General features: G+C 62.3%; 1 protein-coding gene across 3 annotated transcripts; it reads left to right on the top strand.

Moving 5' to 3' along the window:
• Nucleotides 1-7,463: 7,463 nt before the first annotated feature.
• On the top strand, nt 7,464-12,984 carry HRH3 (histamine receptor H3). Of its 3 annotated transcripts, none has more exons than XM_035299106.3 (3): nt 7,464-8,109; nt 9,140-9,306; nt 11,022-12,984. In XM_035299106.3, the coding sequence occupies exons 1-3, from the start codon at nt 7,500-7,502 to the stop codon at nt 11,940-11,942; spliced, it is 1,698 nt and encodes a 565-aa protein (XP_035154997.1). In that variant the 5' UTR covers nt 7,464-7,499; the 3' UTR covers nt 11,943-12,984. The 3 variants fall into 3 exon arrangements, with proteins under 3 accessions (XP_035154997.1, XP_035154998.1, XP_035154999.1); XM_035299107.3 differs by having other exon boundaries at nt 7,464-8,113; nt 9,140-9,290; XM_035299108.3 differs by having other exon boundaries at nt 7,551-8,113.
• The last annotated feature ends 1,317 nt before the right edge of the window (nt 12,985-14,301 follow it).

Below are 14,301 nucleotides of genomic sequence, written 5' to 3'. Positions count from 1 at the left end.
AGGGGCATGGAGGTGCAGGAGGCAGGAACACAGGGAGGAGGATGGGCCACCTCCCCACCAGTCTTCAGTTCCAGGGCCTTGGGGGCCCAGATGAGGCCAGCCTCTCAGAGTGGAGCCAGGCAGCAGCCAGACGGGGGCCGGCCTGCACAGTACTCACCCGGGGCCTCCAGCGTGCCTGCCCCACGGCCATCTTTGCTCCCTCCCCAGACAGACTACCCCACCCAGGCGGGAGGTGGGGGTAGACAGAGACAGGCTGGGCCTCCAGCAGCCCTGGGTGGGTGGTGAGCACAGGTTTGCAGGGCACATGTCCCACCTTCTTGTCTGTTGCCCTCCACTAGATCCACCAGGCCCCACCAGGGCAGCCTGTGCTGATGTCAGCTGCTCGAGGGGAGGGCCCCATAGGCCTGCATGTGGAACAGCCAGAAGCAGGTGGCCCCTGGCCAGCCTGTCTAGCCTCACACCCTGGCTGGGGGTCTGCAGGATGGACCAGGGTCACCAAGCCCAGTCCCCACTGCCAGGACCTAGGCCAAGGAGCGGGCGCGGTGTTTGGGGCAGACACCTGCAGGGTCTCAGGGCACCCTGGCATAGGAGGCAGGAGGAGCTGGGTCCAGATATCCCCCTCCCCCAGGGCCTGTCCCTACTTCTGGCCTGGGCCAGCGGCCCCTGGGCTTGACCCTTCCCACAGTCCGGGCCCAGTTTACTCCCAGGCGCCAACGGGGATGGGGGGTCCTGGCCTGGGTTCTGCTGGATCATTGCCACAGGAGGCCCCACCAAATGCTCTTGGAGATGAGGTGAGGACTCCTGAGCTGGGGCTGGGCCCCTACAGCTGGACGTGGGTATGGGGCTGGGTCCCAGCTGCCCTGGTGCCCTTTGGGTCTTTCAGAGGGTTCTGGAAAAGCACAGTGGAGACCATCCTGCTTTCTGTCTTCTTTTCTGTTTTCTCTATCACTTCTTCATTCTCAGCCCACAGAGGCAATCTGTTCCATTCATTCAGCAAATACTTCTCAGCCAGCCCTGGGAGGTGCACACTGCATGCCAGCAACAGGCTGGTTCACACAGAGGGAGTTTCCGGCAGGCAGGAGCCCCTTTCCTCTCGGATCAGACCTGGGTCCTCAAGACCTCCTCCAGGGAGCCTTCCTAGGATTACCCCTTCTCTTTTCTGTCATGCTTGATGTCTCCACCCAAGCACCATCCTTAGGAGGGAAAAGTGCTGGGTCAGGCTCCATTCAGTTCTGCACTCTCCCTGCCCCAGCCTCTGTGCCCTCGGACCCAGGACCCAGGGCTCAGCAGGAGGAAATGAGGTGTGTTTGGAACTTGCTTTTCTGGGGCCGCCGTCCTGTTCCCTGGCATGGGTGCGATCCTCCCTCTTTCTTCATTTTTGGTAGAGACGAGGTTGCCCAGGCTGGTCTTGGGCTCCTGCCCTCAAGCAATCCTCCTGCCTTGGCCTCCGGAAGTGTTGGGATTACAGGCATGAGCCCCCCCGCCCAGCCTGTGACCCTGCCCCTTAAGCTGTCTGTATCAGCCCTGGGTGAGCAGGGAGCAGATCCTGAGGGGGCTGCCAGGTTCCTTCCTACAGCCAGACCATGGGTGGCTCCACAGCCATCTTGCCTGGGTCCCTTGAGATCTGCCATGCTGCCATCACCCCTCACTGCCCCTCACCCTGCTCTCTCAGCCTCACTTCTCACAGCAGCCAGGCAGCAAGAGACACAGATGCCCAGAGAGATCATCTCTGCTTTCCCTGCTGCCCTGACTATGGCCAGGCTTTCTGTGCCCAGGCCCATTGTCCCAGCAAGATGGTACCTGGGCCGCTCAGGCATTGCTGGGGAATAAGGCAGGGGCCCCTCTCAGGCACCCCAAGGCAGCTGCAGGGACAACCACCACTACTCCCCCTCTACTTTTCATGTATCCTCAGCCAGGGTTTGAATCCAGTGCTGTGAGTTCAGGCACCACAATTGCCTGAGCCAGGCCAGTGCCAGGCCAAAGCAGCTGATCCCAGGGTTCTGTTGGCTGAGAGGCAGCCTCCTCTCCTGCCTGGGGATGAAGGAGGGGACAGAGGAGTCACTTGGAGTTGCAGGGAGATACTCCCTGCCTGAGGATGAAGCCCATGCAGGGTAAGACCAGAGGGAGGGAGCGGCTGTACTTGAGCCCGATGCAGCTGTGCCTGCAGCTCACTGCCCCTGGACATTGTGAGCGTGGAAAACAGCACATGCTCCTTGTCCTTAGTCCCTTTGGGTTGGGCTCCGTCACTTTCAACCAAACTATAGTGACTAATGTCTGGCTCTCCTGTCCCCTCTCCCCTTCCCACTACCCAAGCCTTGGGCCCAATTCTGCCTGCTCTACAAAGGCAGGGAAATCAGACTTGACTTTTTAATTCCAAGTCGGTGGCCTCAGACGCCATTCTTGTCAAACCCAGGCCCTGAGCTCGTCAGGATGCACCCGGAGCTGGCTCAGAATGTCACAGGGAAAAAAGACATGGAACAAAAAAAGAAAAATTTACATTCCCATATTTAAATGAGCTCCTGCAGAGAGAAAGCAAATATGGGTTCCTTGGAAGAGACAGCACAGAGCTGGCCCTGGACCCCCACAGGTGCCTTGGCTGCAACTAGCAGGACAATTGTCCTGCACAGGCCCTGGAGGCCCCGTGCCTTACCCCTATATTACTCACTAACAGCTGTGTCCCCAGGCAGTAGAGACAGAGCTCTGCAGGGACAGCACCTGGGCACACCATTGGCTCCAAAGAGAAGGGTCTTTTCTGGGCATCAGAGATGCTGGTGGCAGAGCTGTTCCCCAATGGCATAGGGTGATGGGACAGCGTCCTGCTGTTGGCTGCTGTGACACCAGCGTGGCTGCCAGCCCAGAGCTCCTTTCACCCCAGCCCCCCACTGCCCATGTGATCAGCCTCATCTCTTGAACGTCCAGTTGCCAATTCAGCCTCAACGTCCTCAAACAGGGCACCTCTTCATCATTGTCAGCACCTCCTTTGAGGCATTTGAGCCCAAATCGTGGAATTGGGCTGGGTCCTTCCCCTCCTCTGCTCTCTCACCCCTCACATGCCAGCTCATGTTAGAATCTGCCCGTTCTGCCTACTCCCCCAGTCACCATCACCTCTCACCTGGAGTCTCTTGGCACCGCCCCTCTGGTCTCTCTGTCTTCATCCACCTAGAGACCACCCTCCAGTGCAGTCAGGGGATCCTGTAAAAGTATCCCCAGGCCTCCTGGAGCACCTGTCTGAGAAAACATCAGCATCCTTGTAGCAGCTCCAGGGGCTACAAGTCCTGCCCCTCCGATGCGCCCCCGTATGCCCCCGCCCAAGCTCCAGCCTCCCAGGCCTCCGAATTGCCCCTGCAATAGACGGGCCCCACCCCTTGGCCTTCACTCCTGCTGTTCCCCTTCCTGGAACTCTGCTCCCTCTAACATCCACCTCCCTCTCTTCCTCCCTTTGCTCCTGTGTCTCCTTCTCAGTGGAAATTTCCCAGACCACCCTTTCAAAATTGGAACCTGGGCTGTGTCAACGTGGGTCCTCAGGAAGCAGATGCTAAGACATCACGGGAGGTGGGGTGGTTGTGTTGGGATGAGACCTGTGAAGGATTGAGGGCCAGGGAGCAGGGGCAGCTGAGCTGGGGCCTTGCCTGACATGCGTCCCCTTCCTCCTGCACTCTCCCACCTTGGCTGTCACCACTGCAGGTCCTGGGGCCTCACGCTCTTTCCCTGAGCCGTGGCCACTGGACCTTCTCAGGCTGGGGTGGCTGTGCTTGTCCATGCACAGAAATGATCGGGCCAGGGGGTGCCATGACACCCAGAGGGCTCTGAGTCTTACTCACCCCCTCCCACCCCTCCTCTCCTGGAAACAGCAGCCCCGTCTCCTCCTGCTGATCAGGGCCACTTACCCCCATAGAAAGGTGGCTCCTTGTCTTGTCTGCTGGAGCTCAGGAGCTCAAAGTGCCTGGAGCCATCCGAAGCTGTGTCCCTGGTGAGCAGGTGTCCCTCAGAGATGAGAAGCTCAAGCCCTAGAGAGCTGAGTTTGGAAAGCACAGATTCCCCCGTGGGTGGTTGGGAGGGTGCCAGGCGGGCCCCTCCTGCTCCTTCCCTGGCCCAGAAGGCCTGTGGTCTTCTGGCTAGAGATGTGGAGCCACGGAAAGGTCTCTGCTCTGTCATCAGTGTCCTTCAGGGCAGCGCCAGCCTCGTGGGTGAGTGGCCCAGGCTGGTGTGCCTCCAGAGGCTGCTCCTGGGTGGTGTGGCAGGCTAGACCCCAGTGAGCCCATGGTCAGGGGGCCATGTTGGCTCCGCCTTCATGGGAAGAGGTCCCCTGGTTAGATGCCACACTGTGTAGGAGTCCCTGCCTGTGGATCTGGAGTCCATAGGCCCCTGGATCGCGGTGTAGGCTCAGCAGGTGAGAGCGGCCAACCCACACCTGGAACAGGTCTGTGGCCCTTGAGGACTAGGGAAAGGGGAACCCACAGAGCCAGCTTGCCAGCAGGTGGCTGTTTGCTCTCCTCTGGGAATGTCCCCCTTTTGGGGCTGGGTGTTGAACACTTGCTGGCGGATGACAGGCCTTGCTAATGTCCTGTCTTCAGGGCGGCTGGCTTACAATGGATGTTAGCCTGTGGATGGCCTCCGGTGGGTGTTGCCTGTGGAGGGCCTCCGGTGGGTGTTTGCTTGTGATCCAAAACCATCCAGCGAGGCCTGTGGTCACGTCTGCTTGCCTGGCTCCGGCCCAGAGTCCTGTCTCTATCTCCAGCCGTTTTCCTCCCGGGTTCTGCCAGGACACTGGCCTCTGCCTCTGAATGCGGGGATGGCCTCCCCTGGCCACTTTCCTTTTCTACACAACTGGAATAGCTGCTCCCTGGAACAGAGTCCCCCAGGGCTAGATGGACCACACAGGGTCTAGCCACACGCACCCTGAATGGCCTTGGCCACATCAGGCCCCAGCCCAGAGGACACCAGCCTTCTGTTTGGGCAAGGACACGGGCCTCTCACACGGCTGCTGGTCATGCTGGAGCTCTTGCTAGCCTCAGGCTGGGACAGGCATGGGCCCGTGGAGAGGGTGGGCCTGCGTGACCTCGGGCAGGGGCTTTACCAGCGCTACAGGGCGGCGAGTCCAGCCCAACTTTATGGTGTAGGGGGCGCTGGTGAGGTCAGGTACCAAGCGCTCCCACCGAGTCTGGCCGATAGGGGGTGTTCACAGCGGCCAGCCACAGTCATTACCAGCTCTCCAGGCCAAGCCAGGCCCTCTCCCCTCCATGCAGCCTCCATCTACAGCAGCTCAGAGAAGTTCGGTAACTCACTTGGGGTCACACAGCTGGGTCCCCACTGCCAGGGGCCAAACCCCTAGGCCTTCTTCTGACTTCCTGCAAGGGAATCCTGGGTGACCCACAGGCATGTGATGGATATGTCACCACCATGGTGACAGCTGCAGAAGTGGGTCCCCTGGCCGATGCCACGCTGTGTGGGATTCCACACTTGTGGGTTCAGATTCCATGGGCCCTGGATCTTGGTGCAGGCTCCGCTGGGGTTTCATAACAGCTGTTGGGCAGAGGTAGGATGAGGTGTCCCCCCTGTGGCTGTGGGGCAGAGAGAATACCAGGAAAGCTCCCTCTGCCTGGGTCATCTGGCCCAGGCTGTCACTGCCCAGGCTCTCCAGGGCTGGTCAGTGTATGGGGAAGCCTGGGCAGCTGTGGATGGCAGGGGAGGAGGGATGGGGAGGGAGAACAGTCAGGCGGGCCTGCAGACCCCTTCATCCTTGGTTCTTCTTGGGGTTCCGATTTATATTCCCCATTCCAAGATGGGGACACTGAGGCTCCAGCCAGTGAAGGAGAGAGCCAGGGCCCCCTCTTAACCCCACCCAATGCCATCTCCCTCCGCCTCAGCGGGTACTTGGGGAGGAGCAGGGCCTGGGAAGGGGTCCACTCAACAGGGAGTTGCTGGCTTGGGTGGGGACAGTGAGTCAAGGGCTGCAGCAGGTCTGGGTGGCAGCTCTGTGGCCCCACAGCCCCTTGCTGCCCGACTTCGTGAAACTTTTCCCCTTGAAAACTTTTCCCTGGTTCAGGCACAGCCCCTCCTCACTGGGTGAGTTGGGGTGCAGTGCAGGGAACCTGGGGGAGCCTGTACGAAGAGGTGGGTTTGCAGGTGGAGTGGGATGAGTACAACCAGGTAGTAAGAGAGGGAAGCCGAGCCCCGCCCCGCCCCAGAGCAGGTACCTGGAAGCCAAGGAATAGTGGGTTGGCTGGGGCCATGGGTCTGGGGGTTCCTCCCTGCAGTCAGCCCTGGGGAGGCCGCAGAGGAATCCCAGCCCCACTCTCCTCAAAGTTTCTGAAGTGACACTGGGAGCGAGGGAAAGGGGTGGGTCCCCACAGGATGGGGGAGCTGCTATACAGGAGGGAGTGATGGTGGGTGTCAGCAGCCAGGTCCCCTCTGCGGCCCCCCACCAGGCACTCGCATTCTACCCTCTTTGAGGTGCCGTGGATGCCTGCGGCTGGTGACAGAGCGGAGTTGCCGCTTTCCCTCTCCTGAGGTGCGGCTCCCTCCCTGCCTGCTGTCTGATGTGTGTCTCGCTGTTGGTGGGTGCTCAGCCTGGCACTGGCGGCAGCTTCCCTGGCCTGTGGGTGTCTGTGTATCTAAGTGTGGGCATGTCTGTCTGCCCTGAGTGTTTCAGGCGGAATCTGTCCTTGACCCCGTCTATCTGAGCGCATGTGTCTGGTGGCCGGGGCGCTTCCTCCGGCCACCTATCCTCTCCTCCCCCGTCCCCTCCCACAGGCGCTAACACAGCCACCACCCGCGACCTGAGCGCAGTGACCTCGTCTGTCCGCTATAGCAGCGACTGCCCCTCTGTCCACCGGGGTCCATGGCTGTGCTCCAAGGGGCTTCCTGCTTCCTCAGCCTGAGGCCGCCGGAGCCAAGGCTGGACGCGCTCCCCTCCGGCTGGGTCCGCCCAGCGCCTCATCTTCCCTTATGTAACTCCACATCTGCCTGCACCTTGCAGGTCACCCCGGACCCTGCACTGGGTCCTTTCCACAGGGAGGCTGGCACCCGGTGTCCGTGCAAAGGGGAGGTGGAGCAGACCCCTGGTCTGGGCACCGGCTTTCCAAGGCCCCTCCCCGACCTTTCTTCACCAGACGTTCCTTCCCCGGAGACCCACATTCTAAAAACCTGAACCGAGGAAATGCCCCGCAGGGCAAGTTCCCCGGAGCGCGGGTGCAGGCGTTTCCCCCACCCCCAGCCCAGGTCCCCACCAGCGCCAGGGCTCCCCATGATGACCGGGCAGGGGTCACCAGGGCCGAGGGCAGGGGAAAGGCCGAGCAACCCAGACCCCGGCTCCGAGTGAGCGAGCTGACTGACCACAGGCGAGCCCCCAGACCCGGCCAAGCCCCGGCCGGGCGTCCAGCCAGCTGCGGTGAGCGCAGGGGCTGGGTTCCAGCCTGCCCGGCGGGCACGCGGCGCTGTCCGTGGTGCTGCCGGCGCCGGGCGGGGCGGGGGAGGGGGCGGGGCGAGGGCGGCAGCCAATGGCGGGGGCCCTGCGCGGGGCGCGGGGGGCGGTGGGCTGGGCGCGGGGCGCACTCGGCTGCGCGTTGCGCTCGGGGTGCACGGTCGTGCTGGCAGCGGCTCCTGCTCCGCTTCCTCTCCCGCTGCAGCAGCCGCGCCGCCGGCCCGGCGCCGCTGGGCTTGGATCCGTCTCCGGCCCCCTAGCCACCGCCCGCCCTGGCCCAGGCCCCGGCCCCGCGGACCATGCGCTGGGCGCCCCCCGGGGAACCCGACACGGCCGAGGGCCCACAAAGACGAGGCTCCCTGGCCGGGGCCCCTCCCGGCCGCCCAGCTCTCAGCCGGCGCCCTGCCGCGCGTCCCGGAGCCGCGTGAGCCTGCGGGGCCATGGAGCGCGCGCCGCCCGACGGGCCGCTGAACGCTTCGGGGGCTCTGGCTGGCGAGGCGGCGGCGGCGGGCGGGGCGCGCGGCTTCTCGGCAGCCTGGACCGCGGTGCTGGCCGCGCTCATGGCGCTGCTCATCGTGGCCACGGTGCTGGGCAACGCGCTGGTCATGCTCGCCTTCGTGGCCGACTCGAGCCTCCGCACCCAGAACAACTTCTTCCTGCTCAACCTCGCCATCTCCGACTTCCTCGTGGGTAAATCCCTAGCCCCCTGCCGCCGTGGGACCCAGTGTGGCCGGCCGGTGGGGACTGGAGCGCGGACCCGGGTGGCTCCCGCGGGCACACGCCCCACCAGGGGGCCCGGCGTGGGCCGGGGGCGTCCGGAGCCCATGGAGTGGGGGTCACGGACAAAGCTCCTTGCCACTCAGAACACGGGACAGGGGCTGGGGAGGGGTGTCGCCGGGAAGGGACACGGGCTCTGAGAGGTGCAAGACGCAAAGGCAGCGGGTGCAGCGCTGGCCCCTGCGCCGTAGCCAAACAAAGGCCGCTGCGGACTTAGGACGTGAGGAGGGCTCAGGGGGGCGGTTTAGGGAAGGTCTGGGGGAGGGGACATGGAAGGGAGATTTTTAGAGTTGTGTTGGGGGAGGGGACGTGCGGAAGGTGGGGGTTGGGGGAGACGCTCGGAGGAGCGTGCTCTCACGTGTCCAGACTCTGCTGCCGGCTGCGGGGCGGGGCACGCGGAGGGGGCTGGAGCGCCAGACACCTGTTGGGGCTGTGAGGTGCGTCTCCCAGACGCTCCAAGCCGGGCTTGGCAGTAGTAGCGGCTGGCGGCTGCAAGCAAGTGCCCTCTGTCAGCCAGGAGAAAGGTTTTCTCGTTGTCTAAGCCGAGAGGGAGGGTAGGGGCTGGAGTCCCTCGAAGGAGGGGAGAGGGAAATTATCTTCTTTCCTCCTCTGAGGACTGGGAGGGAGGGACAGAAGTCCAGGGAGTCCTGACTCCAGGCTCTCCCAATCTTGTGGTGGCCAGAGGTCCCCATGCCTTGATCTTCCCTCTTGCCTCCAGGTCCAGGGGACACCAGTGGTACTGGGAGCTATTTGGGGTGAAGGCTGGTGGCAGGGCAGAGTGTGTGGCTGAGACCAGCTGGAGGGGGTGGTAAGATGAGGGTGGCTGGTCCCAGAAAGGCAGCCACTATGTGACCCCACGTCCTGCCAGTGTCTGTGCTGAGGTCGGTCTGTCCTCTGGCCCCTGGCGGCATGGTCCCACTGTGGCCCTGCTCCCCACAGGTGCCTTCTGCATCCCGCTGTATGTGCCCTATGTGCTGACGGGCCGATGGACCTTTGGCCGGGGCCTTTGCAAGCTGTGGCTGGTGGTGGACTACCTGCTGTGCACCTCCTCTGCCTTCAACATCGTGCTCATCAGCTACGACCGCTTCCTGTCAGTCACCCGAGCCGTGAGTCCTGGGCCTTGGAGCCCCTGCTCACTCCTGCAGGGCTGGTCTGGACGCCCATGGGAGGCACCGGAGTGGGAACGGTCACTTCTGAGTTCTTAGCAGAAGTGGGCTTGGTCCCACTGGCCTTGCTGCTGACATAGGGGCCGCTCAATGGCCAGCTGCCCACTTGGGGCCATGGCTGCCAGCCAGACTGTCCTGGCCCAGGCAAGAGGCAGGGAATCTGGACATAGATGTTTCCAGAGTTAAGGGAGGATCTGGGGCCAGAGGCTATGGGTGCCATCCCTCACGCATGCGCGAGTACAAGTGTGCATACACACACAGGCACCAGGAAGGCAGGTGACATCCCTCATAGATGCGAGAGTACAAGTGTGCATACACACACAGGCACTGGAAAGGCAGATGACATCCCTCACATGTGTGAGTGCACAGGGGCCCCAGGCGACATCCCTCACACATGCATGAGTGTAAGCATGCATACACATACAGGCCCTGGGCAACATTCCTCACACATGCGTGAATGCAAGCGTGGATAACACACAGGCCCCAGGAAGGCAGGTGGCAGATCCTGACTCCATGTTTCCCTTCACGGGAAGGGCCACCTGAGTCAGGGACCCTACCCTCACTGGGCTCCTGCATCCGTGCTCTGCAGCCCAGGGAGCCGCTGCTGAAGTCACTCCTTCCCCTTCTCATCTTCTCCTTGGCAGCTCACCTTCCCAGGGCTTTATCAGGTCCTCTGCAGAACTGAGGGCAACTGTTTCATTCTAGCCTAGAAAGGCCAAGAGACAGGTGCAAAGAGCATGGGTTTGGGGTCCTCTTGAGCCCATCACCCCGTGGTCTCTCCCTCCTTTCCTGGAGGCCCCAGGCATGGGGCACAAGGAGAGCTGACTCAAAGGGGAAAGCAGCCTAGCCCAGAGCCTGGCTCAGAGGTGCTCCGCCCAGCTCTCATTAGCAATAGCTGTGATCAATAGCACTTGAGCAGGCTGGTGGGGCAGGGCGACAAGGCTCTCAGGGCCTCCTCCTCCAGCTGCCCCACCTGAGACCCCTCGGTGGGACCCTTGGCCCTTCTGCCCCTACCCCCACCAGCTGGTTGCTCTCTGCCTTGGGGAGGGCCCTGCCTTCTCTCCCTGTTCTCCAGAGAAGGAGATGTCAATCTGGGATATTTTGTTCTGTGTTTGGGGGGGTGTCTCCCAGCAGTGGGCCAGCTCATGGCTTCACTCCTGCACCTCCAGCTTCCAGGGCTGTGAGCACTTGAGCAGGGGTGGGGCTGGACCTCCCACCTCCAACCTCTGAAGATGGCTCAGGCCTTTGCAGGATACATCATATCAGAAACAACTGCATGTGCATGTGGTCTGGGGCCCATGCTAAGTCTGGTCCCAGGGTGCAGGGGCCAAGGACAGGATCCCCAGGGAGCTCACAGCTGGTAGGGGATGGTAAGCAGGCGGCCTGGAGAGTGAGGATTCGGGTTGGTCTCAGGGAGCTTCCGAGGCTCTCACTGAGTGTGGCAGGGCATCAGCCAGCCCAATCAGCCAGCCCAGGACACGATGGGGGAGGGGGAGGGGGAGAGAGAGGAAAGAGGGAGGGAAGGAGGGAGGACTGAGGGGAAGAGGGGAGCATTGCTGCTGAGGGAAGAGCCCACACAGGACCCACAGGCTGCTAGGGCGTACCCAGTCCAATATGCCTTCTGCCCTGCCCCTGACCAGCCTGCCCGTCTGCAGGTCTCATACCGGGCCCAGCAGGGCGACACAAGGCGGGCGGTGCGGAAGATGCTGCTCGTGTGGGTGCTGGCCTTCCTACTGTATGGTCCGGCCATCCTGAGCTGGGAGTACCTGTCCGGAGGCAGCTCCATCCCTGAGGGCCACTGCTACGCAGAGTTCTTCTACAACTGGTACTTCCTCATCACGGCCTCCACCCTGGAGTTCTTCACGCCCTTCCTCAGTGTCACCTTCTTTAACCTCAGCATCTACCTGAACATCCAGAGGCGCACCCGCCTCAGGCTGGACGGGGCTCGAGAGGCAGCCGGCCCTGAGCCCCCACCCGAGGCCCAGCCCTCGCCACCCCGGCCGCCCCCCGGCTGCTGGGGCTGCTGGCGGAAGGGGCACAGGGAGGCCATGCAGCTGCACAGGTATGGGGTGGGTGAGGCAGCCACAGGTGCTGAGGCCAGGGACACGGCCCTTGGGGGTGGCGGTGGGGGTGGCTCCGAGGCCTCACCCACCTCCAGCTCCGGCTCCTCGAGGGGCACGGAGAGGCCCCGCTCACTCAAGAGGGGCTCCAAGCCGTCGGCATCCTCAGCCTCACTGGAGAAGCGCATGAAGATGGTATCCCAGAGCTTCACCCAGCGCTTCCGGCTGTCTCGGGACAGGAAGGTGGCCAAGTCACTGGCCGTCATTGTGAGCATCTTCGGGCTCTGCTGGGCCCCGTACACGCTGCTGATGATCATCCGGGCTGCCTGCCACGGCCACTGCGTCCCTGACTACTGGTACGAAACCTCCTTCTGGCTCCTGTGGGTCAACTCAGCCGTCAACCCTGTCCTCTACCCACTGTGCCACCACAGCTTCCGGCGGGCCTTCACCAAGCTGCTCTGCCCCCAGAGGCTCAAAATCCAGCCCCACAGTTCCCTGGAGCAGTGCTGGAAGTGAGCAGGCCCAGAGCCTCCCTCTCAGCTGAGTCTCCTAGGCAGCTGGCCCTGCTGCCCCCAACCCGGCTCGTTACCCCAGGGGTGAGCCCCACTGTGTCTGTGGCCCTCTCTTAATGCCATGGCAGCCTCTCTTTCTGGGCTGGCCAGAGGGCCCCTCACTGGCTGGATTGGAGGCTGGGTGGCCAGCCCTGCCCCCAACATTCTGGCTCCACCGGGAGGGACAGTCTGGAGGGTCTCAGACATGCTGTTCCCCGCCCCGCCACCCCGCCACGGACAGTGCAATGCCTGGTGGTGTCTGCCCTTTACAGTTACTGGTTGGTTTTATTCCCAAAGCAAGCACCTGGGTATGCTCCAGGCCTCCTGCTCCAGCAGTTTGCCTCTGCACGTGCACACTCCTGCACACCCTTGCACACTCCTGCACACACCTGCATACCATCCCTCTTCCCATACAAGCCAGGACACTGCCTTTGCTGCTGTCTGTCTCTTGTATAAGCCTCGGTCCTGGCCCTTTCACCTCTCTTTCCACCAACTCTCTCTGCCCCCAAAAGTGTCAAGGGGCCCGAAGAACCTCGAAGCTGTTCTCTGCCTTTCCATTCTGGGTGTTTTCAGGAAGATGAAGAAGACAACATGTCTGTGAACTTGATGTTCCTGGGATGTTAATCAAGAGAGACAAAATTGCTGAGGAGCTCAGGGCTGGATTGGCAGGTGTGGGCTCCCACGCCCTCCTCCCTCCACTAAGGCTTCCGGCTGAGCTGTGCCAGCTGCTTCTGCCCACCCCGTCTTTGGGCTCATGCCGGCCCTGGCAGCCAAGCCTGCCCCGGCCACTCCATCTGCTAGCCAGGACCTCTGGGGGTTTTGGGAGGACGGGGACCGAGGGTCCCAAGGTGTGCAGGGGTAGTCCAGAGGAGGTGCCTGGGCAGGGGCTGCTCTGCCATGTCCCGTGCGCCTATGCCATGCGCTCTGCATGCTCCTCTGCCTGTGCCCGCTGCACTGCCCTGCAAACCGTGAGGTCACAATAAAGTGTATTTTTTTATTGGTGCTGATTCCTGAGGACTTTGCAGGGTGGTCAGAACCTTCGTGCTTTGAGGGGAGACCCCAGGGAGACAAGAGACGGGCGTGAGGCTGAGGTCTCTGTGTTTTCTTTTAAGTGGGGGGACTGCAGTGGGGATGAAGGCCGGCCTGCCACACCAGGGTTTCATCCCAACAAGGGTTTCATGCCTCCACTAGTGCCCTCCCGCTGGACCCTGCACTTCTCAGGAGCTGGCTGGCGGCTCAGGAGATGCAGCCCATGCCCTGCTTAGGGGGGTCCACTCTGGCACTGAGAACACAGACACATAGTCCCTGCCCCTGCAGCCCTTCTGCTCCCAGGACAGCGAGGATCCTGCCATGCCCAACCTGTGCAGGGGCTGTATGGCAGAAGGACTGCAGTGACTGGTGGGAGGGACTGGCGTGTGGCTGGAGCTGAGCTGGAGGGACTGCTAGGAGGGATTAGCCCTGGAGAAAAGGCATCTTCGGGAGAGGAGCTGTCCTGGGCAAAAGCCTGGAGGTGGCACTGAGGGTGCAGGATGGGGACACTGGGAGTAAGGTAGAGGGAGGGAAGGTGGCACCTTCCGCTGTGGCTCGTGAGCCCTCAATCTCAAAGGCAGCTGCACCTGCCCCATGGGCCCCAGGAGAGGGAGGCAGACGCCGGCTTCACCCAGGTGCTCAGAGGCCACTCGGAAACCACTCAAGGCCAACTAGGTGAGATGCAAATTCGGTGAGCCAGGTGCCCTCCCTCAGCCTCCCCTCCCCTGGCCTCCCCTCTCCTCCCCCGGCTCCAGTCTTGAGGACCTGTCTTCCCAGAGCCCACCCTACTTCGGACAGTGCAGCCTTGCTGGGCATGCTTCTGCTCACATAGCTCCTTCCCACTGCAGGGAGAACCATTTCCCAGCTACCCTCACAGCCAGTGCTGGGGGTGTGGGGTCCACCAGGGCAGGGAGACCTTTGTCTCCCTGTCAAAGCACCAGTCCCAGCCATGCCAGCTCTCAGTACTGCAGCAGAGAAGCTAATGGCAAAACCCGGGGCACCAGACTTTTTCTCACGCCCCAAAGCTAGACTTGCACTGTTGTTTTCCAGACTCCCCAGAAACTTCCCCAGAATCTGAAGCTCTACCTCCTGCCCCCTCCCCACCTCAGCTCTCTTTCCCTCTCCTGAACTTCTGACTCTGCCTTGCAGACACCCAAGGGACCCCTCTGAGGCAGGCTCCTCTTCCTGGGCAGAAGCCACACAAGACCCGTGTTAGTGACCAGAGGGAGGTGGACGAGACTGGGGACACCTGGGCCTTCCTTCCTAATCCTTGTCCCAGACTGTGTGCACCTCTG

Source organism: Callithrix jacchus, chromosome 5 (assembly GCF_049354715.1).
Source record: "Callithrix jacchus isolate 240 chromosome 5, calJac240_pri, whole genome shotgun sequence".
Classification (NCBI taxonomy): Eukaryota; Metazoa; Chordata; class Mammalia; order Primates; family Cebidae; genus Callithrix; species Callithrix jacchus.
This window is presented reverse-complemented; position numbering and strand designations above follow the sequence as displayed.

Coding starts and splice junctions, on each gene's coding strand:
- HRH3 (XM_035299106.3), top strand. CDS start 7,500: ATGGCGGGGGCCCTGCGCGGGGCGCGGGGGGCGGTGGGCTGGGCGCGG. Junction 8,110..9,139: donor TCGCCATCTCCGACTTCCTC/GTGGGTAAATCC, acceptor TGCTCCCCACAG/GTGCCTTCTGCATCCCGCTG. Junction 9,307..11,021: donor TCCTGTCAGTCACCCGAGCC/GTGAGTCCTGGG, acceptor GCCCGTCTGCAG/GTCTCATACCGGGCCCAGCA.